The 27836-nt window shown below is 44.0% G+C and overlaps 1 protein-coding gene across 5 annotated transcripts in view; it reads right to left on the reverse strand.

Moving 5' to 3' along the window:
• Nucleotides 1–10806: 10806 nt before the first annotated feature.
• The window catches only part of ADNP (activity dependent neuroprotector homeobox), a 33020-nt gene continuing 15990 nt past the window's right edge, over nucleotides 10807–27836 (reverse strand). For all 5 annotated transcript variants that reach the window (XM_058685968.1, XM_058685967.1, XM_058685965.1 and 2 more), the window contains 3 exons: nucleotides 17783–17895; nucleotides 15882–15974; nucleotides 10807–14106 (listed from right to left, as the gene is read on the reverse strand). In XM_058685968.1, coding sequence (XP_058541951.1) covers nucleotides 10999–14106; nucleotides 15882–15974; nucleotides 17783–17890 — 3309 coding nt within the window. In that variant the 5' untranslated portion in view covers nucleotides 17891–17895 and the 3' untranslated portion in view covers nucleotides 10807–10998. The remainder of the gene's footprint in view (nucleotides 14107–15881; nucleotides 15975–17782; nucleotides 17896–27836) is intronic.

Genomic DNA, 27836 nt, shown 5'->3' on the forward strand with positions numbered 1-27836 from the left:
GCCCTGGGTTAGTTGCTTACCCTCTCTGAGCCTAGCTTCGTCCTCCGCAAGAATGCAGAGAAGGATGGCACCTGCCCGTTGGGTGTTCGTGAGGGTGAAAAGAGGTGTCCCGTGTGAGCGCTTGACTCAGGGCTGGCCGCGAGCACCGCAATGGGTGACGTTGTTGTGGTGACTGGCGCTGTGGGGAAAGGGCTGACTGTGTGCTCTTTCTCCGTCGATCACTGGCATCCAAGAGCATCAACAGTGAGTGCCTTAGGGACCGGCCTTGAATTTCAGAGTAAGAACAGGCTGTGGAAGAGTTGGCAAGGCCAACTAGCCCTCTCTGTGTTTTGCTGTCCTGGGCTTCTTTTAGGGACACCCCCCCCCCCCCCTTTCCCCAGAGTCAGCGAGGAAGGGAGAGGTTGCATGAGAACATGTGTGGAGAAAGCTGACTAATGAACTAGGATTGGCCATTCCGAGTTTTCTGGGAGTTGCAGTGCTAAATGGAGCTTTTAGGGACACTTGGGGACACCTGGGGGGTGGGGGAGGGAAGGCCAGGACAGAGCCTGCCGGCAATTCTGACCTCAGTCCTTTGAGCTGCTGGTATTCTGGAGGCATCGTCCTTGGGAGAGGTGACCTGATGTCCTGTCACGTAAAGGAAAGCCTTGACTACTGGCTCGAGGAGGCCCCACAGCCCTTGCCGGGGTCATTTTGCAGCCAGGGAAGAGGTTCTGTTGTGGGGCGCCAGTATGAAGGGCATTGCAAGTTTTCATTAAGAGCGAGGCTCTTTGGTCAGTCACCTCCCTGCTTTCTCAGCAGACGTGAACTTCATGTCTGTCAAAGCAAGAGGTTCCAAGAAGGTGGCTCACAGGTTGGCAGAAATGTGTGGTTTGCCCTGAACTGTTTAAAAATGTTTTCATGTTGAGACAACTGGGTAACCATCTGGAAAAAATAAAGTGAGTTCCATACCTCACTCTGTACACCAGGAACATTTCCAAAATTCCAAATGGATTAAGGATGAGTTAGATGTATAAAATGAATGTATACGAGGAGGCAGAAACATTGGAGAATCATTCGAAATCCAGAAGCCTTAAAACCAGAGTTAAATCCTCTGCATGGCAAAAACAAATAAAAAATTCAACCAAAACAAATCCATACAGTATGATAAATCCTAAGCAAATTTGAAAGACGAGTGACCAAAAAGACAAATGACAAATTGGGAAAGTAATATGTGCAGCACATATTATAAAGGGAAAGTCTCCCTAATATTCAACAGCTCCTACAAATAAATAAGAGAAAAAGTAGAAAAATGAGCAAAGGATATGAACAGGCATTTCACAGAAAAGAAAATGTAAGAGACATTTTAATCCTGTGAAGAGATACTCGATCCGTACCAGTAAGTATGAAAGAATATTGAAATTCCTCAGTTTTCACGATTTCAGGCTGGCAAACACGGAAGTTTTTGATGACACTTAGTGAAATTTTGAAGAAAGAAGCGTTCTCATGCATGGGCAGTGAGACACCGTTCTGGTGGAGGTCTCTGGACGGTCCCTGTCCGAATGACAAGTGTAGTTGCCCTTGAACCTGGTAATTTCACCTCTAGGGATCTCACCTCCCAATATACACACACACAGGAGACAAATGATAAATGCGAAAGGCTCTTCTCCACATGTGGAAATAACACAAGATTGGAAGGAACCTAAGTGTCCATCAGAATGGGATTGGTTCAGTTCTGGTACATCTATACACACTCAGACGGCTGGAATCCCATGAAATTGTAGAAATGGATGAGTCCTTTTTTTTTTTTTTTTTTTTTTTTAAATTTTTTAAGCGTTTATTTATTTTTGATAGAGACAGAGTGTGAGCAGGGGAGGGGCAGAGAGAGATGGAGACACAGAATCCGAAGCAGGCTCCAGGCTCCGAGCTGTCAGCGCACAGCCTGACGTGGGGCTCGAACTCACAAATCGCGAGATCATGACCTGAGTTGAAGTCAGATGCTTAACCGACTGAGCCACCCAGGTGCCCCCAAAATGGATGAGTTCTTTATGAGGAGCGTCAGACTCTTGATTTTGGTTCAGGTCGTAATCCCAGGGTCGTGGGATTGAGCCCCAAGTCATGCTCCAGGATGTGAGTGTCGAGCCTACTTAAGACTCACCTCTCTTTCTCAAAATAAATAAACTTAAAGAGGAGTTCTTTGTGAATTCGTATGAAAACGTCACCAAGATACGAAAGCCAAGGTACAGGAGAATGTGTGTGATATGCTTCCATCTGTGTGAGAAAGGCATTAACATTCTTCGGAAGGATAAACAAAAATTTGAGAACCACGCATATGTTTTGGGTGAGAAGTAGACTTTTCCCATTTCAGTTTTTTTCTATACTTTTTTGGTGCTTACCTAATCAAAACATTTAACTAAAATCAGTCGCCAGCAATGGAAACTGAGGACAGCTGGATTTCCAGCTTCTCTTCAAAAACTGGAATATCTAGGGGCGCCTGGGTGGCTCAGTCGGTTAAGCGTCCCACTGAGCCGGTGTCGGCTCAGGTCATGATCTCAGGGTTTTGTGAGTCCGAGCCCTGCATTGGACTCCATGCTGACAGTGCAGAATCTGCTTGGGATTCTGTCTCCCTCTCTCTCTGCCCCTCCCCCACTCACACTGTCTCTCAAATTAAAAAATAAAAAATAAAAAAAACCCTGGAATGTCTGGCAATTCCGGGCTCACACTGTTGCTGGAAACAATGAGCTAAAGCTGGGTCGCTTTAGAGGGGCTCGTGCTCTCCAGGTTTCCCTTGTATCCATTATTGTTTTCGCCGATTTATTTGATCTGCCTGGCCCCCGTGGGCATTTGCATGTGAGAGCCTGAGAACCAGAGGCCCTCAGACCCTGGAGAATTTACTCCAAGGGTGTGTGGGGGGAGGGGGGGGGTCTGTGAAGAAACGCAGCTGGGGAGAAGCGACAGCTGAGTGACCATTGCTGCGCAAGCAACTGGCCTGCCAGCAACCATCTCTGTGCCCCAGTTCCGAATTCCCTGGGGCCAGAGGGTGTGATCTTACTCTAGAAGTGTGTGCTTTCCACGGCCCTCCTTTTGGAAGTGACTGACACCAACTCGGACAAAGACACTGTAAGAAAACTGTAGACCAATATCCCTCACGAATATAGATGCAGAATTTCTCAACAAAATACCAACAGACTGAATCCAGCAACCTATAAAATGGCTGATACATGGCCGAGTGGGATCTCTCCTAGGAATGCAAGGTCGGTTTAACATCTGAAAGTCTATCAGTGTAACACCCCGTGTTAATACAGCTCAAAACCCACACGATCATCTCCGTAGGCGTGGAACAAGGCATCTGCCAAAATCTAACAGCCACTCACGATAAAACCTCTCCTTCTTGGGGTGTGACGAGTTCTCAGAGAGCAGGGTTACAGGCTGGGTAGACACCCCCAAAGGCGTCTACTGATAGGATCACCAGCTCCCTGGAGATGCCTTGTTGACCCAGGCAGCTGGAGGCACCGGGGCACCTTCCTCCCCATCTTAGAGCAAAATCACACTTAAGCTTTTTTTCTTCCCCTTCCGCAGAAAGCTTTATTGTTTCCAGTTGGCCCACGGCTTGAGGGAGGGCTATAAAAACCGGGTAAAAAGCGGCCTGGTGAGGGCGTTCGGTTGGCTCGGTTGGTAGAGTATGAGACTCAACTCTTGATCTTGGGGTCTTGAGTTCAAGCCCCGTGTTGGGTGTAGAGCTTACTTAAAAACAACAACAAGCTGCCTCGTGGTGGGGGAGGAGAGAGATTCAGGCAGAGAAGCTCTGATACCAGGAGGTGGCAGTGGGGCCCTCAAAGGCCGCTGGGCTCTGGGAGGCTCCTAGACGTGCTTGACCCACTCTGTCTTCCGGTCAAGAGCACAACCGTCTTGGGGTTCAAAGCGATTCTGACTCTGGGCAGCTTTCACAGAATCTCTGTGAGTCCCGTGGGATCCCTGTGGACGCCAGAGCATCCAAGTTCTTATCAGCGACGGTCAGCTGCACGCACTTCAGCCTTGCAGGCGGAGAACAAAGCCCTGAGGCCCGCGTCTGCCTTCCTGGCCGGGACTCGTGGCCAGCGCGCTTTCCCGGCTGCACGTGGGGCTGAGTCCGAGGAAGGCCGCAAGGAGAGGACCGCAGTGGACAGGGCGTTGGGCGGGACAGGCCTCTGGCCCCACCGCAGGGCCACGCGGGCCGGGCCGGGCCGGTGGTGGGCCCTCCCACGGGAAGGACTTGCTCGCGGGTTTCCCCGGGGCCACTCTGCTGGCCAGGGAGCACGGCGTTCCGTCCCCACCGCTCCTCTGGGGAGCCAGGCCCGAGGCGGAGGAGAGGGAGCAGACCCGGAGGAGCGCCCGGAGAACGAGGTTCGTGCCTTTCTTCCGTGGGCTCATCTGTGAGAGAGCCGAGGGTGGGGGCGGCGGCGGTGACCCCGCCTGGGGACCGGGGGCTGTCCCTTCAGGCCCAGGGGCTCCTTGTTGTCCCTCCGTGAGCCCAGGAGACACACGTGAAATCCGGTTTCTGTCGGGGCGCCCGGCTGGCTCAGTTGGTGGAGCATCTGGCTCTTGGTCTCGGGGTTGTGGGTTCGAGCCCCGCATTGGGTGTAGAGATTACTTTTAAAAAAATCTTTAAAAAATTGGACTCGGGGCACGTGAGTGGCTCAGTCGGTTAAGCGTCTGACTTCAGCTCAGGTCATGATCTCACGGTTTGTGAGTTCGAGCCCCGGGTCAGGCTCTCTGCTGTCAGCACAGAGTCCACTTCTGAGCTCTGGCTCCCCCTACCCACTTCTCTCTCTCTCTTTCAACATTAAAACATCTCTCTTTAAACATTAAAAAAAAAAAAAATTTTGGTTTCTACACACACGTCGCCTGAGTGTAGAGACGGGGGTTCTTAAGCTGTCTGACTCATGTTTGTTGAATGGGGAGAAGTGGAATCAATGCTCTTACATAGGAAAGCCACAGGCAAGTCTATTTCTCCGGGGAAGGCTCGTGCTGTAGGCCATGTTCACGTGTGTGTCTTTAAAACAGTGTTTCTCAGTCTTGGTTGCACAGGGGAATTGGCCGGACCAGCCCAGGACCAACTACATCAGAAGCCCTGGGGGAGGGGCCGAGTTCGAGCTCCCCAGGGGATTTGGATCCACAGCCTTGAGGCGGCTGAGCTCTGGGAGAACAGCAGTCAGGGGATTTTCAGCGATTGGCTACCTGAGTTGCAGCAACCACACCTTCTTGTTTTACATCCTGCACAAGGTTTAATTTGAAGAGTGCAGGGCCCTTGACCTCTGTCTCCCGCCTTCCTGAGTGTAATGCAGAGTTGGGTTTGAGTTGGCTTCTGGTTTGTGTTGAACTGATTCCACCCCGGCTCCGGAGATGGGTACTGACTGATCTAAGCCAATCAAGGTCATCCTAACTCCCAGTGGCCCACTGAGATAGCTCTGATCTAAGCCCACCAGCCACAGAAACTAGTTCTGGAATGGTCCAATTGGCTCCAACGTCAGGATTCCTCCTCACTAGGGAGGGAGGAGAAACCCTCTCCCAGGCAAGGTAAATGGGAAGCACCCTATGGACACCAAGGTGCCTGCCTAGGATGAAGGTGACCATGTGGGTGGCAGGACAGGACGGTGCACCTGAGCCTTTGCCTATGCTGCTGAGCAGTCTGCCACTCAGGCATAGTGTTACCTGCGTGTCCCTTTTATCAAACACAGTCTGAGTTGAGTTTCTATTGCCTTGCCAGTGAGACTCCCGTTTCATAAAAAAGGAGTCTAAAGCCGGGTGAGGAGAGTTCGGCGATCATTGATGGGCAAAGACTTCCCTGGGGAACACTCTGGGCTGGAACCACCTCTTGGCTCTTGGGTGCCACTCTGCATGCCATTAAGCAACAGAAGTCACCCTGAGACTCAAGGCTCCCCCAATTCTTTGTCTTGCCTGGGTCAAGGAAAAAGTCTCGTTTTGGTGCTAGTGTGCCCTGAATCCTTGTGCTTTTCCTTGTTAACAAGCAGAGCCAACCTCAGACTCACAGCCCTCGGCAAGCAGTAACAGATGACAAAGTTTTAGTATAATGCTTTGTCTTGTATTTATTTTAAGGGATGTCTTCATTAATGGCAAATGATGCTGGTTGTCCTTTCTTGTAGAGGCAAAGTTTTCCTTTTTAAAAAGGGCAGTTGAGGGGCACCTGGTGGCTCAGTCAGTGAAGTGTCCAATTCTTGGTTTCAGCTCAGGTCCTGATCTCACAGTTCACGGGATCAAGCCCCCTGTCAAGCTCTGTACTCCTCTTCCCCAACTCCCCCTTCCCCCCCCCGCCCCCGTCCCCGCCAAAACACGAACAAACTTTAAAGTGAAAAGGGCAGCGGAAACCTACTAAGTACATAAAACGGTTGTTAGGCAGACGACAAAGATGGCCGTATGAACAGGCAGTTTGGGAGACGCAGTGTCTGTCGGGGAAAGTGTGACGTGTTGATGTGTTGGTTTAGAGACCAAGCTCCTGTGTCTCTGCACTCACAGCAGGGAAAAACCTTTCTTATGAGGCTGGTCTTTAGCCACGATCAAGGCTGCACGGTATGGTTGGAATGCCAGTGACTGTGGGCTCAGATGTCCTGGGTCCAAGTCAGCATCTCCCCTGTGCCAGTTGGGCTCTTGGGACAAGCTAGCTTCTCAAACCTGGAGCTAGTCTTCCTACACAGGTTTTTTGTTTTGGGTGGGGGGAGGGTGCGGTGGGGAGGGGGAGCTTGGGAGTGGATGGGTATTGGGGCACTGGAGGACTCTTCTGAGGACTCAAATTATCTTGAACTCTAGTACTCTACAACTAGTCCCAGGAACATTTCAGGGATGTTCAGAAGGTACTGGAGTACTCGCAAGGTATGCTAAGCTGCGAGGAAAGGTGTAGTCGTGCCCCTGGCCTGGAGGAGGAGGGCTCCTTGGAGGACAGGGCTGTGTTTGAGTCTCTCTTGGCTCCCTCTTCCCAGGGAACCTGATATCTAGACTTGTTGCTGGAAGCAGCCACTAGCAAGTTGTGCACAGCCTTTCCCATTAATCTCTAGGCTCTCACGTATGGCTGCTTCACATACACGGTCAGTACAACGTAGCTGTCACATTCCCTCTAGTCCAGGTCGCAGCCAGCACACTGCTTACAACTATATTGGAAAAGCCCTTTTACTTCTAGCCTCTTGCTTTCTCAGTGTCCAAAAGGTGAGCGATGGACTTACTAGGATATCCATTTTGCCTCACTTAGTATTAAGACATTACTAAAGGTCCAGCAAGATTCATGCACAATGGGCCAGGCGGATGCAGTTGGTTTGCACCAGATGCAAGAACATCGTATTCTGAAAACACACAGCTGCAACAACTCATTTAAATAGCAAAGATGCTGCCCTTTATTCCATCCATAGATCATCTGCCCTGGAAAGGACTATGGACCTCCTTTCTGTGTCCTCTTACTCAGAGCACTTTGAAATCATGACTGTAGGATTTTCAGGATCTGGAACTTTTCACCTCTTAAGCTGGTTTTGAATACAACTCCTACTTTATTTGCAATTCCATTTAGATTTAAGTTATAGTCAATGTTACAGTTATTTTAAGTGGAGTATGTTGATGGAAAGTAGCCAGATGATGCAAAGGATTACTAACAGTGACTATCCTTTGGTTAACTTTGGATCGATTTTTAACGTAGTAGTTGGTAGAAATTGCCTCCTTTTCCAAGCTGACACACCAAGTTTGTCTTTTCCCAGACCACCTCATGGTGGCCCAACTGATAACTGGTATGTTGGAATGCATGATGAAGCAAGCTCTTTTTATTTCCAGTCTTCTGGGGCTCAGTAATCTTGAGATGTTCCTCCATGACACTTTGGTGAGACATGCTTGCGGTTGGGGCCAACCCAATGAGCAACAGGGTAGGTTAGAAATAAGGGTTACAATGGGTAAAAAAGACCGACCATTGCCTAAGGGGCAAGAAGGCTGACCTGATGCTCTGTGAAAACCATAGATTTAATACATCCTACTTAATTTAATTAGTAAAGAGTGTTTTCCATCACTCAAACTGACTCCCAAGCTTTAGTGGCACAGAATCCCCTAGAGAGGATTTTGGGGGCTCCCATCTTGAGAGCTTGATGCTGGCAGTCTGGCGTCGAGGTGGGGAAGCCATCCCCGTGTATGGCACTACTCACTTGACAACAAGTTTAATGGCTTCCAGGGGTGTTTCAGAGGGGCACCCCCCATCTTTGACAGATCGTTTTTCAAATCTAGCAAGGACTTGGTTTTGTTCTCTGAAAAGCGTTCATCTTTACAAATGAGCGGGCACTTAGACTGGATACACAACTATAGGGCAATCAAAGGTGTAGATCCTTTTCTGCTTAGCTCTTAAGAGAGGACACAAGCCCTTTTTACAAGAGACCAAAGATGGCACAAGAAAGTTTCTTGATGTACTGAAGAGAGAGAAATCATGCTGCTAGTCGGGACTCTAGAACTCCTGGCCACTAGAAAACCCGAAGGGCAAAAAGTTTCCTGGAAAGAAAATCCACCAAATTGTTCAGTCCACAGAGACATTCTCTAATTAGAAGGTGCACATTGCTGCAGCTTTTTACTTCCAGATTTATTCCAAAAGCAAACAGTAGCAACAACATTCTTTTAAAATGGCTTTTATTGAGACACTTTTAGGACTTCTGCAACATTTCTAGTTGGGGATCTTCTTTATTTCCAATTCTTAGGTGGCTAAATTCTTTTCCGAATGCCAACAATGCCCACTCCCACCACGTTAGCAAGGAAGCATGCTCATCTGTCTCTGCTCAAAAGTCCAACCAGGAACATACCTCCCCCCTCCACTAGTCTGTTCAAGTCTCATTAGACCTCCGAGTAGGACTCGAGTCCAGGCTAAGTCCTTCCCACCTAGTAATTTATTAGGCAGACTACTTTCAAACCAAGTGTGGGATGGCTTCAATTCAGCTGCTATTACTATCCTTAAGCAAGAGAAAACAGGCTTTATCAATGCCAGTTTTTCTGATTTGGTAATTTATGGCATCTTAATTTGGAGACATCCTGTCCTAAATCTTATGAGCTGGGGTCTATAGAATTTATAAGCTACTTGTAGAACAGACTTAAAAATAACTCCATGCCAGCCCCAAATGCCCTAAAGGTTCTAGTCTATTCTTGCACTTTCTCCTGTAGTTGAGAAGCAGGACTTAACATTTTATAAGGAAGTCGTTCCAACTTTCTTTGGTCTTGTTAATGGTTTCGTTACACCTATCTATTGGAAGGAGGCTTAGAAGTTATGGAAGCCAGCCACTTAACTCTTTAGACCAATGGCCCCGAGAGGTGCCTGCTGTGCTTCTGCCCTTTGTATGGACTGGAGCTTTCGATCACAGTTGTAATTACTGAAAATGTTGCCTAACACTGCCTCCTTGTAACCGTTCTTTAGTCCAAGTTGCTACTGGGAATCTGTAAATATGCTAGCCCCTTCCATCTTAGCCCTCCAAGTGTGTGATCTCCAAAGCCTTTTTAATAGCAAGATGGTCAAGAGAATTACAATAAAAGCTGACAGAAGTTGCCTGTTGAGTACAATTGTTCCCATTATAAGGTGAAGACCAACATTTACTTCCTTTAGAAGAAGGCCAGGGCATTAACATTCTGCTTGCACGTTAATGCCTATCTGTTTACATCCTTTTATCACGGAGACATTTACACACACAAGCAGGCTCTGCTCCATAAAAAAAAGGGGAACTGAAAAACTCAAGGATGTTTATTTTAGCAGTTAAAAAAGGAAAAAGACGAAAACAAAACCAAAAGGTTTTATAACAGGTGCCGTGAGAGAAAGCATTCTTTTATGCCAATGGCACATTGTGGTCTTTCACAAGTTTCCTCAGTGGCCGTGGCCATGGCATCGGCTGGCACAAGACATAATGGACACAGGACTGTAATGTGTAATAAAGCAAATATTTACATTAAGCACAATACAGCAATTTATTTAGATGCTTAAAATGAATACAAAGGGAAATAAAGATCACAAAATTATACATACTACAACAGTGTGTCATATATTAGATGGTATAAATGAATACACCAGGGAGGTGTTTAACTAAAGATAAAACTAAATATCCAAAAATGCAGCACTCATTGGTTTGCTGCTTCAACACAACACACTTTCATACAGATCTAAAAGGTGTCAAAATTAGTAGCTGCAAAGTCAATTCTTGCATGTGATTTTAGCTTAAAAGATTTCAGAAAACAGATCTGAAATACCAGTTTTTGTTTCTGTCAGCTGTAATGTCAAGGATATTCAGAACAAGAAAAATTCTATAATACAAGAGAGTCCAGATATATATCTTACGTGGCTGGCCTCTGTTGCAAGATTGTACAAGGTTATGTGCAAAAACTAAGTCTGTCCAAAGGTCCATACTAGCGCAGTTTCAAGCTTTTGCTAGGTAAACTAGGTATAGCGTTTATTACACAGCAAGGGCAACACTAAAAAAAAAACAAAAAAAACAAAAAAAAACAAAAAACACAAATCTATGATGGGTACACAATAACAATATCATAGGCATCACTTGAATAGGTCTAAAAGACTGTACAAATATACATTTCAACTATTCAGAATGAATACATGAAAAAAAATTGATTTTCCCCAAAGTCTACTATACACACGGGACTGGCAGCTTGTCTGTTGGCCCTGCACCACCACGCGAATCAGGAGAACGCCTCCCAAGGTCATCCAACCAAACATCTTACAGAGGGAAAGAAATGTCGAGAAGGCAGAAAAGAAAACCTCTGCTTTTCCTCGTGTGCGTTCGTGAGCCACCAGCCTATTGGGTTTTCACATTTATTTACCAGTTCTGAAGCCCGATCAGCCGATCGTGTGTCACAGACTTGGAAACCACCACCGGGCTGCAGCGGCCACGCGTCCCCACAGCCCGATGACCCAGCGCTCAGAAGGCAGTGCCAGTGAGAGTACAGCTGTGCAGTCCTGCCGCCAGGAGAGCAGAGTTCCGGGCTGCAGCAGGTCCCCGATGCCAGAGAGCCTGGCACTTAGGCCTGCTGGCTGCTCAGTTTAACTCCGGCGAGGCTGCCATGCATCGGCTCAGCAACCCCATCAGTCATGTTGTCAAACTGCTCCCCGTCCTCACTGTCAATTGTGCTATTCTGCCACTCAATCTGTGGGTTAGATAAGCGCTCATCATTTTCGGATGCATTCTTCCACTGTGACTGGTCCTTGGACCAAAACCCTTCGACTTTTCCATAGGAACTATTCTTCCATTTCAACTGCTCTCTGTCACCTTGCACGGTAGCCTTTTTTTTGGCAGCTGGCTTACTGCTTCTTGCATCTTCACTCTGGGAAGACTCATCAGACCAGGTTCCTGGTTTCATTTCACACGCGTTGTCCTCAAAGTCTGACACCTGCTGGGAACCAGGACCACTCTCAGACGGAGAAGCGCCGTCTTTCCACTCAACAACATCATCCTGGTCAACCTCACTGTCAGAAGCATCATGCATTAGTTTGGTTGGTTCCTCAGTCAAATGAATAGTTCCATACTTTGAACCATCCTCCTCTTTTTGGTCTAGCTTCTCCGATTCTAAAGCATCCTCAGAAAGGACCTTCGGTATGTGTTCCTCCGGGTTATCGTTAGGGAGTTTAGGCTCAACTTCAAACACAGGGTCAAAAGGGCTACCACTTCCATTGGATTCTTCTTCCAGATTTTCAAAACTGTCTGAGGAGCTGTCCTCTTCCTTCCCAAGGCCGAGCTTCTTGTCAGCAGTTTTACTAGCATTCACTCTGGAATCCTTCTCATCGTGATTCTCAAACAGCCACTCGGCATCAAAATCCATCTCGTGCTTCACTTTGTTTAGTTCTTTCATGTTGAAGCCCAGTAACACACCGGGCTTGTACTTTTCACAGTCTCGGACACATTTCTTCCTCTTGTTGCTAAAATGGGAAGCAATGTCACTCTTCCACAACCATAAACTGGCAGCCAGCTTCTCAATTTCTCTCCGGGTGGGATAGGGCTGTTTGTTGAAATACTTCGTTAGGAAGCTTTTCCTGGCTTCGTAGGAATCATCTTCGTGACCCTTGGGGTCTAAAGCTAACACAACAGGCTCCTCGGGCTTCTCCTCAAAGAAGCTGGGCGAATCGCTATCCTCATCTAACTTTCGCTTTTTCAGCAAGGGAAATTCCACTTGCTCGTAAGTGCGCTTCACGGGTGCTAGGCCTGGCGACTGATTAAGCCGAGAGGGTGCGTTTGTCTTATCCTGGCCATTCTGGGTCTTTCCGACACCCCTACAGTGAACGAGATGCAGAGTGATAGTCGAGGCGGTCATGTTGCTGGTGTACACACCCAGGCAATGGATGCACTTGTAGGTGAGCTTTTTTTCCACGGGATGAACCGTCTGAATAACCTGGTGCCTCTCTCGCAGGTGATGTGCAAGTGCGTCAGATATGGGTCCTTTGAGGATTGAAAAGCAAAGAGGGCAAAGGGTTTTCCCGACATCTTTTTTATAGGGCACTGCTGCTTGAGGTGAACTTTTAACAGGGATATCGGCCTTCTCCTGAACTTTTGGCTGTGGCTTTGGAGGGACTGGAGGGTTATTTTGGGCGTGGTAAGCAACAGATTCAGCTGGGGCATCCCTCAGGTTGTATGTGGTTACAAGGAGATGGATGTTAGTGTGGCTACCCTGCTGCAATGTCAAATCAAAACTCAAAGTAGAATCTGTCTTAGGTCCCATCTCTTCGTCAACGTGAACCATCCGCATGTGTGCCGCCATCTTTTCCACATCATTGAAAGTTGAACGGCAATATGGACAAGACAGGCCATGAATTAACATGTGGTTGAGCAGGGTGTCTGTGGGCAAGTAGCGATTACAGTAGAGGCATTTGCTAGTGAAATTGTGTATTTTCATAATGTAGTTGGCTACTGCTGGGACTTTCTCCGCTTTGTGTTCTTTTTCGAAGTGCACACTATAGACATTTTCAGGAAAAAGCTCGTTACAGATTGTACATATTTTCCACTTTTGAGTTGAGGAAGTATTGGCTGGGGGAGGGCCCGTGGCAGCTGCAGTAGGTTTGGAACTGGACTGACCTAATACTCTGGATGCCTGTGACTGGGAGAGGGAGGGAGACTTTAACTGGCCTGATGAGAGAGCAGAGGCATTAGCAGACTGCAGGGAGTACCTTGCTGGTGCCTGGGACCTCTGCTCCGACCCAAGCCCATAAGATCTTCCGTTTCCACTCGGAAGTAGCTGCTTCACAGACTGAGACTGCTGAGGGATGGAAACTGGTGCGTTGCCACCTAGACCCAGTCTCATTGACTGACCAACGCCATAGCCCTGGCCTACAGATTTGACTCCATAGTTATTCTGCTGGAGGTGAACGTTAGACATCATGTTGACTCCTGTAGAATTTAAGTTAGGCTTTGGTATTGAGAGTCGATTTACCATCTGCTGTGATGGCAAAGACCGGACATTTCCAGAAGCAAGGGAACCAATTCTCGACTGGAGTCCCATGCCCTTCTTCTCTTGAGGTTTGGGAGCGATTAGCATCAAAGGTTTAGATCGGGGAACCACCACATTTGTGTGCCCAATCATGGCAGTGACCTGATAGCCTATGCGTTCGTGGTCTTCGATGACGTGTTGTACCAAAGCCTCGTAGGACTTTGGCATGAAAAGGCATCGCTTGCAGTGAATACTGCTCTCTTCCCGGGCATTTGAACCTAAAGGGACTGCACCGTTGAGTGACTTTTCACCTGCCTTTGCTATGTAAGGTGCTGCCACATGCTGAAAATGTTCCCTGTAAATGTGCTTCCTAACTATTTCATAAAGAGGATCTCGGTAAGTGCACTTCTTACAGTAATAAACAGCTTGTTCTACACTGTCAGCCTGCTTAGGTTTAAGGCCATCATTTTTGCTTTTATCTTTGAAAGTGCTGAGGCTGCTACTTGGTGCGCTGGCGTTTGGAGCATGAAATATTTTAATGTGTGTTTCCAAAGTCTTTTTGTCTGCATTGAAGGTACAGTAGGGGCAATTAAGGAGAATCCTATTTTCAAAGTCTTCACTATGGACATTCCGGAAATGACTTTTGTAGGCAGAGAAAAATTTTGAAGAAAACGGACAAGCACTGCAGCAAAAAGGTTTTGTCCGGTAGTCCTAAAGAAAAGACAAAAACTGGAATGAGAATGCCACTTCGGATAGGCGCTAACAAGTCCTGGGTCTTCCCCCAGACATCCTCTATTTTCAATAGGGATATAATGATATTTTTAGAACTGAAACTCTGTAATGCATTAATTATTTTTCCTTCTGCAAAATGGATTTGTAAAATATAAGCCCAGATGGAAAAGCAGTTTGAAATCAAATAATTTTGTTTCCAGAGTATAAACAAAATACCCCGTTCCAGTTTTCCTCAGTGTTTAGAAAAGATCAAAGTCATACTGGCTGATTGGTTTTAGAAAAGCCAAAGACAAATGGCTTCAAAGATAAACATTTTACAGTTAGACACGACAAGAATAAACCCTGTGAAATCACTTTCACTCCCTGCATCAGTAAATCACTAAAGGTTTCAGACTTACTCTTCAGTAAAACTCAGGGCCCAGAGTGCTGTGTGCAATTAGGCAGTAAGACATAAAGATGCACCTCTTATCCTCCCCATCACGGAGAATCTTCAAAAATCTCAGAACATCTTTTCCCTCTGATCGAAGTACAGTGTAGTATTCAGATTTCATTGCTGATCAAAAAGCTACTGATTTGAAGAGTCTGCTTTCTTCTAGAAGCCATGCTCTCTTCTCAAGCAAGAGCAGCTTCAAAAGAAGTAATGAAGTGACAGCTGCTTTGACTCAAATTAAGAAGTTAAATAAAAATTTCCTATAGACTATGAGCAATGCATGGTGTTAAAAAGCCAACGAGGATTGCAGAATATACTGACTTCAAAGAGCAACTTCCAGAATTATGCTCATTAGCACCTGTGCAGTTTGTCCTTTGAAGGAAACACCAGCTGGGCAAGAGATTACCTTTCCTCCGTAGAAACTTACTTTGTTTCAGATGCTGGTTTGCGGCAATATTAAATACTCCCCTTTTCCTTAAAGCTCAACTCAACCCTTATTCAGTGTTAGAATACGAAGCCCTGGGATTCATAAAACCAAATTAAGCGACATGTCCCACTTAGAATGTAAAAGCTTTTACATTCTAAGCCTTCTGGTCAATACCTTTTAGAAGAAAACCACCAAGTAACTATACTACCAGATTTCTGACACAGAGTTGAAAAGTCGTAATTCCCTAAGTATATTCCGATGGACAAACAGATCAATAATTAGAGTTATAATCGCTCCTGCAATAGGTAATGGTAAAGTCCGCAGTGACAATCACTTCTCTCGGTGGGACAGGAACCACCACCTACACCACTCTCTCCGTCACATCTTCACCTGTTGACACTTGCTGGTGCCTTCAACTATCTAACAGTGTTTTTAATTCCAATCTGTAAAAATTTAAGCTACACCTGTCACTGCCATCCTGACAAAGCCACCCTGCTCCACAGCGGTCGGATGATACCAACCTAGAAAAAAATACCCTCTCCAAAAAAATAAGAATTGTGACAGACACAAAAATAATGATGGATGACCTAGATGAACAGAATGTTGGAGGGAACATTTTAGAAACAGAAACAAAAGAGCCAAAGTACTTCTGTGAGGGAACGTTGAGGCACACTGGGCCTCAGAACCTTTAAGTAACAAAATTTCCTCTTCTCACACTTGAACTTTCTGTCCAATGACAAAAAAGACAAATTCTTCCCAGTTTTCCCTGCCACTTAGGAAATGGACATTTTCCACACCAGGTTGCTGCCTACGAAACAATGCATCATTATGAAAAAGCCTAGAGCTGACAAGGGGGTGTACCAAGGATGCTGTCGTTAAGTCCCCTCGGCCACTTACCTGATTTTTTGTGAGTGAAGGGTCCCATAGTCCTACATCCTCCCATGTAGTGTTTTTCAAATAAAAGTCATTAGGTTCAAACTGTTTAAAATCCTAGAAAACAGTGAAAGAAGTTTACAAAAACATCATGATACCAACTCTGGCCCAACCTGACTCCAATCCCATCTCTTAGCTAGAGCTGGGGAGACACACACAAAAACCAACCCCACCAAGAACTAAAAGTGAGGAACGGTCAGGCTATTAGGAAATAGAAAAGGCACATGGACGTTGCATTCAACATCTTCTAACAACCAAACATTCCCCTAAATGGTCAGCCAGGTTTCCAAGGAAACCAATTGAAGTTCTAATTAAGTAAAAAATTCAGCCACATATTAATACCAAAGCCCCTTTCATTAGAGTATTGTAACTCATCAATTGTAGTATTAAAATGGAATATACACTAGCAATGTTTGCTTAAGGCACCATGGATGTGATACTCTGTTTCTGCAGGAAAAAAAAAAGGGGGGGGGGGGGAGGGGTTGGGGGGGTGGGTAGAAATGGACTGGGAGGAAAACTCACGATTTCTGAACCCACAAAAGGAAGAAAGAAAGCTATTTGAAGAAAGTAAGCAGTATTGTGTTAAATTTATACTCTCCTATAAAAATTTAATGGCCCATTTTCCCCCCAGGCCAGGAAGATAGCAAAGTCTTAGGAGAAAATTCCTCTTGGCTCCTAAAAGGTTCACAGTTCCCTGTGGAAAAATCAAGTATGTATAAATTCCAGAGGATGTAATGGGCGTAGTAACAGGAGGAACACATCAAATGCAGGATAGAAAAGGTATCTTCACATTTGCATTTATTCTCATGCAGATTACCCAACTGACTGCAAAGTGGAAGTGGATGGACTGTTTCATTGGGCAGATCTACCTGAATTTGTGGGGTTGGAGAGTCAGTGAACTTCCACGCTTGGGGACAACGTAACTAGAGAAGCCCACTTTTGAGAAGCTTCAGTCTTCATCATACACCCCTAGAGTATTACTCATGGGAATCCGGAAAAGAAAACCCGTTGTAGGAAGGAAATCACTCTTTAACTTTCAATTCCATCCAAACGTTTACTGAGTGCCTATTATGTACCCAGCACTGCGCTTGGTGCTGGCTATACGTGGATGGGCAAGGTAGTTCTGGTCCCTGGCCAGCTGGAACTTAAAGGCTAGAGGGGAAAACGGCTTTAAATATTTCAACCAGAGGCTTTGACCAACTAACCAGCAAGATCTGGAGCAAGGAGATCTGGAAAAGGAGGAGACCAGCACACTGGCTATCCCACAGGGCTGTTAAAAGCTCGTAGAATAAACAGGTTAGAAAAACAGTTTGCAAAAGTCCAAACTGTTACACAAGGGGAAGATAATCGTCTATGATGGGTCAAAAGGGCCAACGACTGCTCAAATCCTAAGGAAAGAGACAACAAGCACCCAAACCACCACGCCTCAACAATCAGAAGGTCAACCAGAACACTCAGGCATATCAGAATGAGAACAGGCTCTGGAGTCCCGCAGACAGACCCTGCCATACGCTCAGCTGTGAGGTGAACCTATTTCTTTACCGGTTCTTCATCTGAAAATTGGATGAGAATTCCTACATTTCCCCCAGGGGTGGTTCTAAGGATCTGGATTTAGAGACCATTTTAAAGCACCTAGTAAACTATGTCCTCAATGGTAGAACTGCTTTTGCTTCATGATGCAAAGATGAAAAAGCCCATTTTAGGGAGAAGGGAACAAGTTTAGCCAACTGAGAAAGCTCTGGGGAAGCTAATGCTGCAGTTAAAATTCAGAATCCCAGCTAAGAATTAACCATCCTGGCTGCTGACACAAAGTAATGGATCAGAAGCTGAGTCATGTTAAAATTAAAAAATGGCATGCTACTTACTTCTATGTGTTCTTTACAGTATTCCAACCCAATGTCACTAAGTATTTTTTTCACAGTTTTCCGGGCTTTTCTTAAACTGCCAAGATTGTTGACAGGAAGTTGGAACATAGTTTCTATTGGAAAAAAAAATTTAAGTCAAGTCAAAACACGTACAACTTGTAATATTTCCTAGTTCCACTGATGGCAGGACCACAAACCCTGGCCCACTGACAAAGAAGGTGAGCAGACACCCTTACCTAGTCTGTTCGGATACTTAGAGCAGGCAGGCAAAATAAGTGCTCCTGTGACCTTGTCTAACAGGACATTTTACATCATAGATGGACTAGGAGTCTAATCTGGCACAGTTCTAGAGCTTAACTTCATCACCACACTGGTTTTCTTAAAGTGGAGAATTAGGTTAATAATACCAACCGATTATTTTAAAATTGAGTGTGAGTGCTTTTCTCCTTGTGACGTTGAGCCTCTGAAAATAGAAAAATGTTCACCATTCCAGCATCATTGCCACATAATTTTGAGTGCCAGGGAAAAGAAGTGTTTGTTTTCTGGGAACCGTCCTGCATGCTGCTACGATATTCTTAAAGAAATCTCCTCCAGTGTTTCCACATACTATCCCAACTACAGACACTAACGGCTGTGTAGCCTGCCCCCCAGCCAGCACCACACCTGGACAAAGGCACTCACTCATGGTGATGGGGAAAGCTAGGCACTCAGCATCAGAGCAGGTGCTGTGTTACAGATTTTAGGGGATCCTTTTGAAAAATGAAAAGCCTATATATATGTGTGAAGGAACTGAAAAATTATTTAAATGACCTAACACATTAAAGCAGAAATTTAGATCCACTTCACCAAGTTCCTTAAAAAACAAAAGTTAAGAAAATAAAATTAGTATTTGTATGGCTTTCAACATGATCATTTATATTTTCCTATAAAATATGGTAAGAACTTATCTAGTAGTCCAAATGAATATTGTAGGATATCAAAGAGTTCCAAAACCCCAAACTAGAGGCAAACCTGAAAGCCAAAGCATCAGGAATTAAAAGTTTAATACATGCAAATCTGGGTTTCTAATTAATAAAGGCAGGTACTCTCTAACATCACTACCATTTTTAGCACGACCATAATCAACTGATCCAAATGTAATACAGTATCGTGTCGCCTCATTTATCATTCGAATCCAAAAATCAATATTGTGGACTATGAAAAATGGAAGAGTGTGAAGCCTACACCAAAGCAAACAGTAACTCCTAGAATTTGGTATGTCACCAGAACTTAGAAGTTTCAAAATATTCTACATGAAGTACTGAAGTGTAATTGAGGTCAAAAAAGCAAAGCACTTCACGAAAAAAACAAAAAAAACCCAGCCTTCCCATGCTCAACACCAAACTCCTCTATCCGCTAAGAGGCATGAGTACTGTGCCCTCCACTAATCAGCCTAGTGGTTAACAGGGGACTCAGAAGTCACTTTGCATACAAATTAATGTGCATTCAAGACCAGATCCATTATTCCTTGTGGAAATTTTATTGCTAAATTGTTTTTAAATCATCTCTTTGAAACTTTTTAACTAGTTGCTTAATAAAACCATTCCCCAAACTAGGTCATTTGGAGAAAGCCACCTGATAGAAATGTTTCAGAAATAACAGAAAATGTTACAGGCTAATTCTGAAGAGCCCAGGCATCAAACAGATGCCCGTAAGCACCCAAGTCTGAGAAGGGACATTTTTGTTTATTCAATTCATAAACTCTGTGGGCCCAAACCCAGCAGTTCTTTCCGAACTTCCCTAGTCAGTCCTGCTTTACTTCAGAGGAGAGATGGGCCCAGAAGGCAGCCATTACTGGTCTCCCCTGCCTCCTGGATAGAAGCAGCTCAACATCTCAGCAAAACAAATGCCCAATGATCTGGAAATGTCGCCACCACCGAAGCCACCCACCTACACAGAAAACATCCAGGGGAGCTCAACTGCTGCAGAGGATAAAGGAAAACTCATTCTCCTAAGTGCCCACCCTTCACAGCAAGCAAAATTGTTTTAAGACCTCCAACTGAAGCACCTCACTGCATGGTAGGTACCCGACTTATAAACCTATAGGTCTGAAAAAGTGAGTATGCTCATAAAGGAGCTTAACTTGGTATTTCAGCCATACAGTAAATCTCAAGTTTACTTAGGCTGAATTAAACAGATATATAAATAGTGAACATTGCTTACCAGAAAATGTTGTACAAAAATGGGTTTTTTTAATGATTAGCAACTAGGAGGAGCCTAAGTTTACACTGAAAGATACAGAATACTCGGAGTTAAGATTCCTGGCATTTTTTTTGGGGGGGGGGGTGCCTGGGTGGCTCAGTTAAGCATGTCTGGCTCTTGATTTGGGCTCAGGTCATGATCTCACAGGTCGTGGGGACTGAGCCCCGTGTCGGGCTCAGCACGGAGTGCAGAGCCTGCTTGGTATTCTCTCGCCCCTCCTCCCAGTCATGCTCATGCCCTCTCAAAATAAACAATAAACTTTAAAAAATGCCAGTTGTTTTCTTTTTTTTTAAATTACCTAATCCTTTCTACTCCCTTCCCCAGATGGAGGTACCCTCCATGTATCTTGCTTATGGAGATCACTTACAAGATTATGTCCATCTGGAGCGAGAATAACACATTCATTCATCGTGTTAGCACTATCAAAAACATTTACAAAGACTCTTGTTTTTTAAGTAAAACACTGCACAAAACAGGCACACAGTGTAAGAATATAAGCAAAGAAGCCTCCCTCCTACTCCTGCCCTCCAGCAATGGAGCTCTCCTCCTTCCTTATAGGGGCCACCGTTATGTCAAGCTTTTCTACAAGCCAAAGGTTCCAAAAGAACATTTCCAACAAACTCTTATCTGTGAATGTTAGGATTAGTATGGATGATAAGAAAAAGAACTCAAGAGCCCTATGTTGTTGTTTTCCCCAGCCTGTTGCTGTTAGGAAACAACTTCGGGGTGCCTTGAGTGGCTCCGCTCCGTCTGTTAAGGTGGACTTCAGCTCAGGTCACGATCTCCCGGTTCGTGGGTTCGGGCCCCGCATCGGGCTCTGGGCTAACAGTTCAGAGCCTGGACCCTGCTTCAAATTCTGTATCTTCCCCTCTCTCTGCTCCTCCCCAGCCTCTCAAAAATAAACATTAAAAAAACAAAAACAAAAAACAAAAAAAAAAAACTCCAACTGCCGGCTTTAGGGTTCACCCATGTTATCTATTTGATTCATACTTTAAAACTTCTGTAAGAGTAACTCCTGGCCTCCTCTGCACCCCTAAAAAGCCCTTTAAATTAGAAACCTGGACAAGGGGCCCATACCTTAAGTGACTGAGGGGCAGGAACAGAGTAAATAAGAAATCAACTGGGATTAAGGGCTGTTCCCTCAATTAGCTAAAAACAAAGTGTTTACAACAATTACTCTTAGGGAGGAAGATATCTTACAATGTTAAAATTGTCTGGTGATGGGCTTTCAAAGGAATGCAGGATAGTCTTCCTCTCCAGATTTGTCCCCACGTGGCTAGTTCTTTCTCTTGAACCTCCCTGGCCGTGAGGATGGCTATTTCACCAGGTCTGCACCATTATCTCAATACCAAGGAGAGCTCCCTTCAGTCATACCATAATCCTTTCAGCTCATGGCAAAAAAAGGGGATAATATCCAATATAATAGAATGGAACCACAGTTCACCTGTTTGTCACTTCAGAAAAGGGAGATGAACAGGACCTAGTCGTTCCCTTCAAAAATCCATCGTGTCTAAGGGACAGGACCTATAGAGCACACAGTAGGCACTCGGGCACTGGAATAAAAAAGATGGTTGTTTTTACCTGCTAACGTTCCCCCTTGGAGCCACCCCTGGTACAAATGATGTGCCATTAGGAGGCCCTTCCTCCATTAGAGCAGAGTGTGCAGGACTCAGGTACACCAATTGAGAGAGTATTCTATCTCTACAGACACTGACTGGTAGAGTTACTTGGACATGTGCCCAAACAAGACTGACAGTGATGCTGAAAAGGATTCAGGACCTACTACTACATGCAGAAAGCAGAGGGAGGAAGGACACCTGTTGGACTTTTCCTAAACAAGAGCCAAATACATGCCCATTTCTGCTTAAGCTTAGTTCATGTCCCTTGCAACCAAAAATCTTAGTAGACCACTGGGCAGTGGGACACAGAAGAGGAAGTGAGCAAGAGAAAAGATGAAGAACTTTATGCCAAGCAATTACATTTGTAAATTAAGTCTAGTAGGAAGAATAAGAGTTTGCCAGGAAGACAGTCATTCTGAAAGATGATGTGGCCCCTGGTTTCATTAAAACAAACACTGTATGAAAAGAATCACTTTCTAAATTCTAAAAGCTCAATGGCCTATTTATTTTTTATATTGATTTATTTTTTGAGAGAGCCTGTGAGGGAGGGAGGGAGGGAGGGGCAGAGAGAGAGACACTCAAGCAGGCTCTACAATGTCAGTGCAGAGCCCAACGCAGGGCTCAAACTCACGAACTGGGAGATCATGACCTGAGCCGAAGTCAAGAGCTGGATGCTTAACTGACTGGGCCACCCAGGTGCCCCTAAGTGACCTATTAATAAGAGTTAACATTTCCAAGTATTTTATTAACAACTGAAAATAAGTAGCGTTTGGGTAAGCATATGCCATCTGATGAACTAGACTTAAAATATCAATTTTTGAGAATGATTTAAATTCACTGCTGCTGAATGATTCAGCCACACTCCTTCCTATTGATCTTTGAGAATTATATCCACACCTACTGACTGGGGCCAACACATTAAAGTTTTAGTAATAATCCTGGCCAAACTCCTACTCATGCACTTTCTTAGAAAGCACGAGTCAGATGGCAGAAATGAAAATCTGAGATCTGTAGCCCTAAGCTAGAGATGAAATGAAAACACGTATTGAAGACTCACCAAATACATACTCCTTCTACCCCTCCATATACCAAAAACAAAAACACTTCTCTACTCCACATACCAAGAGAGTAAATGAGGCAGAGTGAGTGTGTCTCATGAGGACGTACCATCTATACAGGCTGAATCTGTACACAGGAAGGACAATACTACCTCACTGTGAACTTTCCTTAGGAGCAAAGAAGCCATTATCTGAGAAAAAGAATTATCCTTTAGGAAGCAAAATCTCTGCCGAAAGGCTTGAATCAAGCTAGGTGTCGTACTCAGGTTCTCCTGGGTTAGGAAGACGAACAGGAATCCGACAGACGGTGCTAGTTTATCTGGCTCAAGGCAAGGTTGGCAGGACCTGATGTACCAAGAGTCAATGAGGCTGGTCTATGTATGATAAGGTCCCTCACAAAGCCATCAGATCAAGGATAGCATCCTTTAGTCTCTGTTTTTAGGGGTACAAGAAAAGCAGAAAACAGAACTGTGCCCACAGAAAGTTAAATCAAAAACAAAAAACCCAACCTTAAACCTTTGACCAGGCACAGATAATCAAACAAGCCAGAAGAAAAAAAAAAAAGCCCCACATCAAACTTTTCCTTCAAGTGTGGATGTAACATGGGATTTTTCAGTATTACAATTCTTCATATTTTTATGTGCATTCTTATGTTTCCCAAGTTCTTAATAAGAACATATGGTGCTAATTTAACATGCCAGAAAATACGGAAGTAAATACGACAGCATGTCCTAGTTTCCATCACCCCCAAGTAGAAGTGCAACTTTCTCGTATCTGGGAACCAAAATCTAAGCACATACCCGAGTGACAACTAATGCATCAGTTATGTGAGTGATTATAACTTGTAATTATCTTAAGCAAATGTTTCTAACAATGCACTGAGAGCTAGCCAGGAATGGTTACTTCTTCCTGGTAACACCTAAACATAAGCTGCTTAGTCTAAAACCAGGGTTTTCAACACCCCCGACACCCCCTTTGAAGAGCAAACCCTGGTTTCTAAACAAATCTTAACTGAATTATAAAAAAGTAGAGGGACTCAGGTTGAAATGGGAAGAGAAAAAAGGAAAAGTCTGTTCCCGAGAATCTCCTTGAAATAGTTACTTGCCTAAACTGTTTCTAAAGCAAATATATATGCCAAGGTGGCAGTTGTGAAATGTAGAATCGGGACCTGGTGGGCAATCACCCAAAGCAAGAAGTTTGATGGCTACAGCAGAATTCCAGTAGTTTACTGAAAATCTCCGCTACCTAAAATTACAGTCTGATCAGAGTATGGTTATCAGAAGCCCACAATAAGCCTAAGGATTAAAGTACAGTTTATACTTTGATGTTGTCTTTTAAACCTTTCTACATCAAGCTGTAAAGAAAAATACACATCTGGGAAAATCTTTTACTGGGGGCTGGGGGTGGGATCAAAGGCCGGAAATTATGCCATTACTAGTGAAGAAAAATGGCAGTTGTTATTTTCTAAATTAATAAAGAATTAGGAAGACATTCAAACTACTACAATATAAACAATTACATTTTTGAAAACATCCTCAGTCCAAATTAACATGTAAGAAGAAATTCAGACCCTTGATATTAAGAAAACAAAGTATTCCAATGTTCTAAGGATTCAACTATTTATATAAAGATCTTATAACCCACAATGGGGTTTAAGGGTCAGATATATTTTAAGTTTAAATCGTTAACTAAATTTTATTTTTTAGGAAGCACAGACGTTTTAAGATTTTCATGAAATCTTCATGCTACCTATGATGTACTTTTTTTTAAAAACAGCTCTTGTGACATCTCTGTGGAAACATTTAGGACCCATTAAAATAAAAACTAGGCAGAAAGAAAACATTTCCATATTTGTGCGCTCACTCTTCCTCTTACCACCTCCTCAGCAACATATTTAATACCAGTCAATATCACAGAGCATAACTGTGGTTATTGTAAAACACAGTTTCTTTTATAATCAGTTAAGTGCTTATCTTTCCTGATAATTCTGGGATCAGAAGCAGTGAACAGACACATCTTATTTGCTTTTAAGGGTGTCACTAAGTCCTACATTTAAACTAAACCAGTCGTAAAAAAGTTTGTATGTTTGTATTTTGAAAAATAAACCCTGTAAAAGCCTTTCTAGAACAACCTTCCAACGAGTGACAGTGTTGAGAGCCCAGAGCCTAACATTCAGTCTGGAAGCAATCACCCTGCTCAATCGTTTTTTTTTTTTTTTTTTAAAGCCACAGTCCTGAACAGAAGCAGCTAATCTTTCAATTTCCTATAAACTTGGGCAAAAGACCTTGCAGATGCCAGAGGCTCTTCATAGAAAGGCAGCTCTAATTATCATCTCTCTTTCTCAATCCCAAATACCAGAGAATGTAACTGATAATCCAGGAGCAGAATGCTCTTCTGGATTAGCAGATAAAACTGTGCAGCATGAGAGGTAAGAAAACAAAGTTTAGGCTCCCTTCTCCTTAATTAACAGAAATTGTGAAGTAGTGTTGAGGCCACAACAGGGGTTTATTAGGAAAGCCCAGGAGGATGAGAAAGAGAAATTACTTTGCAAATGAAGACACACTTGTACCAAAAACTAAATCTGAATAATGAATTATTTTGCTTAGGATAATCATGTTAGAACCCTGTTAATAAAGAAGCAGGCAGGAAATGTAACCAATTTCTGTTTTATTCTTATCCACTAACTGCATTGACTTTTACTATTCTCTGATAATAATAAATCCCAACGGAGTTAATCTTGTCAAATATAAAACTGCCTCCAGAAAAAGACATTTTGATGTTCTTCAAGTCTTAACCAAATCAATGATTAAATTCCTTAAGCTTTCATACTATTTTTTTGGTAAGTAGATGGCAACATGAGTATATTTATGCAAATATAGCATCCTGTACAACATTTGGTCATAGGAACACTTTTGGCCACTGTTGACGAACCATGGGTGAATCCCTCCCACAAGCAGCCCTGCTCTAAGATCATCTCTCTGCCTGATCACCTTGAGTGAGCACAGCACAGACCCTGCCAGGAAGCTTGTCCCACGCCGGAAAGCTGTGTCCACAAGCCTAGAGCTCTCAGTCCGGGTACAGAAATCTTTAATCCTCTAGCCACAGGGCAGCCTTCCACGTTTTTCAGACCCTTTCTCCTCCCAAATATTCCCCCTTCTCCAAGTTACCCACACTCAGTTCTTTTCACCATTGCTTCTGCTATCACAGAAGCCAATCTCCAGTGGACAGGCTCCAGTCTGTCAATGTCTTTGGTGCCCTGAATAAACTTATTCCAGATATGCTAAATCAGAAGGTCAAATGGGACAACACTTCTCTAGTTCTGGATGTTACTGGGTTTTTTTTTTTCAAATTTTATTATTTTTTAAAAGAGTAATCTCTCTGCCCAACATGGGGCTCAAATTCATGACCCTGAGATCAAGAGTCGCATGTTCCACTCACTGGGCATGCCCTGGATATTATTTTTAAACTAATGCTCCTGAAAGGTGTTATTTGTGTTGGTGGCAGCCACCTCACATGTGACAATTAACCAAGATTTTTTTTTTTTTTTTAAATATGTGCTGCGTGTTTCAGTATTAGGTGGTTCAGTTGGTGAGAAAAAAAAAATCTGTACTGAGTCCACGTCTGGTTTGAAGGGAAGTAATTATCAAGTCTTTAAGTATCTTTTCAAGTGAAGGGGCAAGAGTATTCCGATTCTAAAGTGGAACACTGTGAATCACTGAAAGAGCCTCAGGGTTGCCTAATCTAAACTCTTCTCATTTTACAGATTAGCAACTGAGGTGAAGCACCTGACCCAAGGGTGATCAGTTTGTCCGTGACAGAGCAGAGCCGGGTCTCAAGGTCATCTTCAGATCTAGGATGCAGCCCTCCTCCCATTACCCATTTGGACCAAGGTCTGATCTCTGACATTGAAGGTAATAAACAAGAGCATGTCAAATAGATACATCTCCACGCGCCAAAACTTCAAAACTCAAGACTGAAATGACCTTATACAAGCTCAACTAAACTAGCTCAAGAGGTGAAACTGGGATTAAGAATTCGCACATATCTCAGGTCAGATGGCCCCGTGAGATCCAGAGAACTGAAACAAGAACTGAGTTCTGAGACCACTTGCTCTAAAGTGCTCTTACCATCACCATGAATGCCAACTCACTAAACAGTCACGCTGGAAGGACATTTAAATCGTAATAATACCTTCAAAACGAAAACCACAACCTTTGTATCCCTAAGTAAGACGACAGCTTTTCAAAAACAGACGTATCCTATGTCTCTCTTTTACCACCTTCCAATTATCAATACTCGAACCATGCTACTCCAAAAACTGCTTGGGAAAGAAGAGGCTTTGGTGATCCTTTTTCTTTTTCTGGAGAACAGGGTTAGGCAGGAGGCTGGTCTGCTTTCAACTACCTCTTAGGCTGTTTTTGGCAAATAAAGTTCCATTCATTTTTGTTACAAAAGCAACCGGGAAATAAAAACATACATCCACATGAAAACCTATACCCGAAATGTTCTCACAGTAATTATTAGCACCCAAGGAGAAACCACCCAAATCTCCATTAACTGTTAAATGGATAAATCAAATGTGGTATATTCATACAATGAAATGACTCGGCCATAAAAATGTACTGATCTATGCTCCAACACAGATGAAACCTGAAAACATCGTATGAAATATAATGTAAAAGAAGTGAAAGACGTCAGCTGCCAGAGGCCACTTGTTATATGATTCCATTTACACAAAAGGTGCAGAATAGGCAAATCTACAGAGACATAAAGAGTAAAGCTGCCAAAGGCTAGAGGAGTTGGGGGGGAGGTTGAAGGTGACTGCTAATGGGGACCCGGTTCTTTTGTGGGGTGATGGCTGCACAACTCTTTGAATATACAAAAAAAAAATCATAGATTTCATGGGGCTGAATTGCATGGTGTAGGAGTTACATCTCAGTAAAACTGTGACAAAAGAAAAAGGCAACTGGAGCTAATGTAACAAAATGTAGAAAAGGCACGGAACACAAATAATCATACCCAAAGGCAAGGGTAACATTGGGTATATTTATCCTTCTGGATTTTTACACACACGCAATTTTTCTTTTTTCTTTCTTTTTTTTTTTAACGTTTACTTATTTTTGAGACAGAGAGAGA

This window comes from Neofelis nebulosa, chromosome 9, assembly GCF_028018385.1.
Source record: "Neofelis nebulosa isolate mNeoNeb1 chromosome 9, mNeoNeb1.pri, whole genome shotgun sequence".
Taxonomy (NCBI): Eukaryota; Metazoa; Chordata; class Mammalia; order Carnivora; family Felidae; genus Neofelis; species Neofelis nebulosa.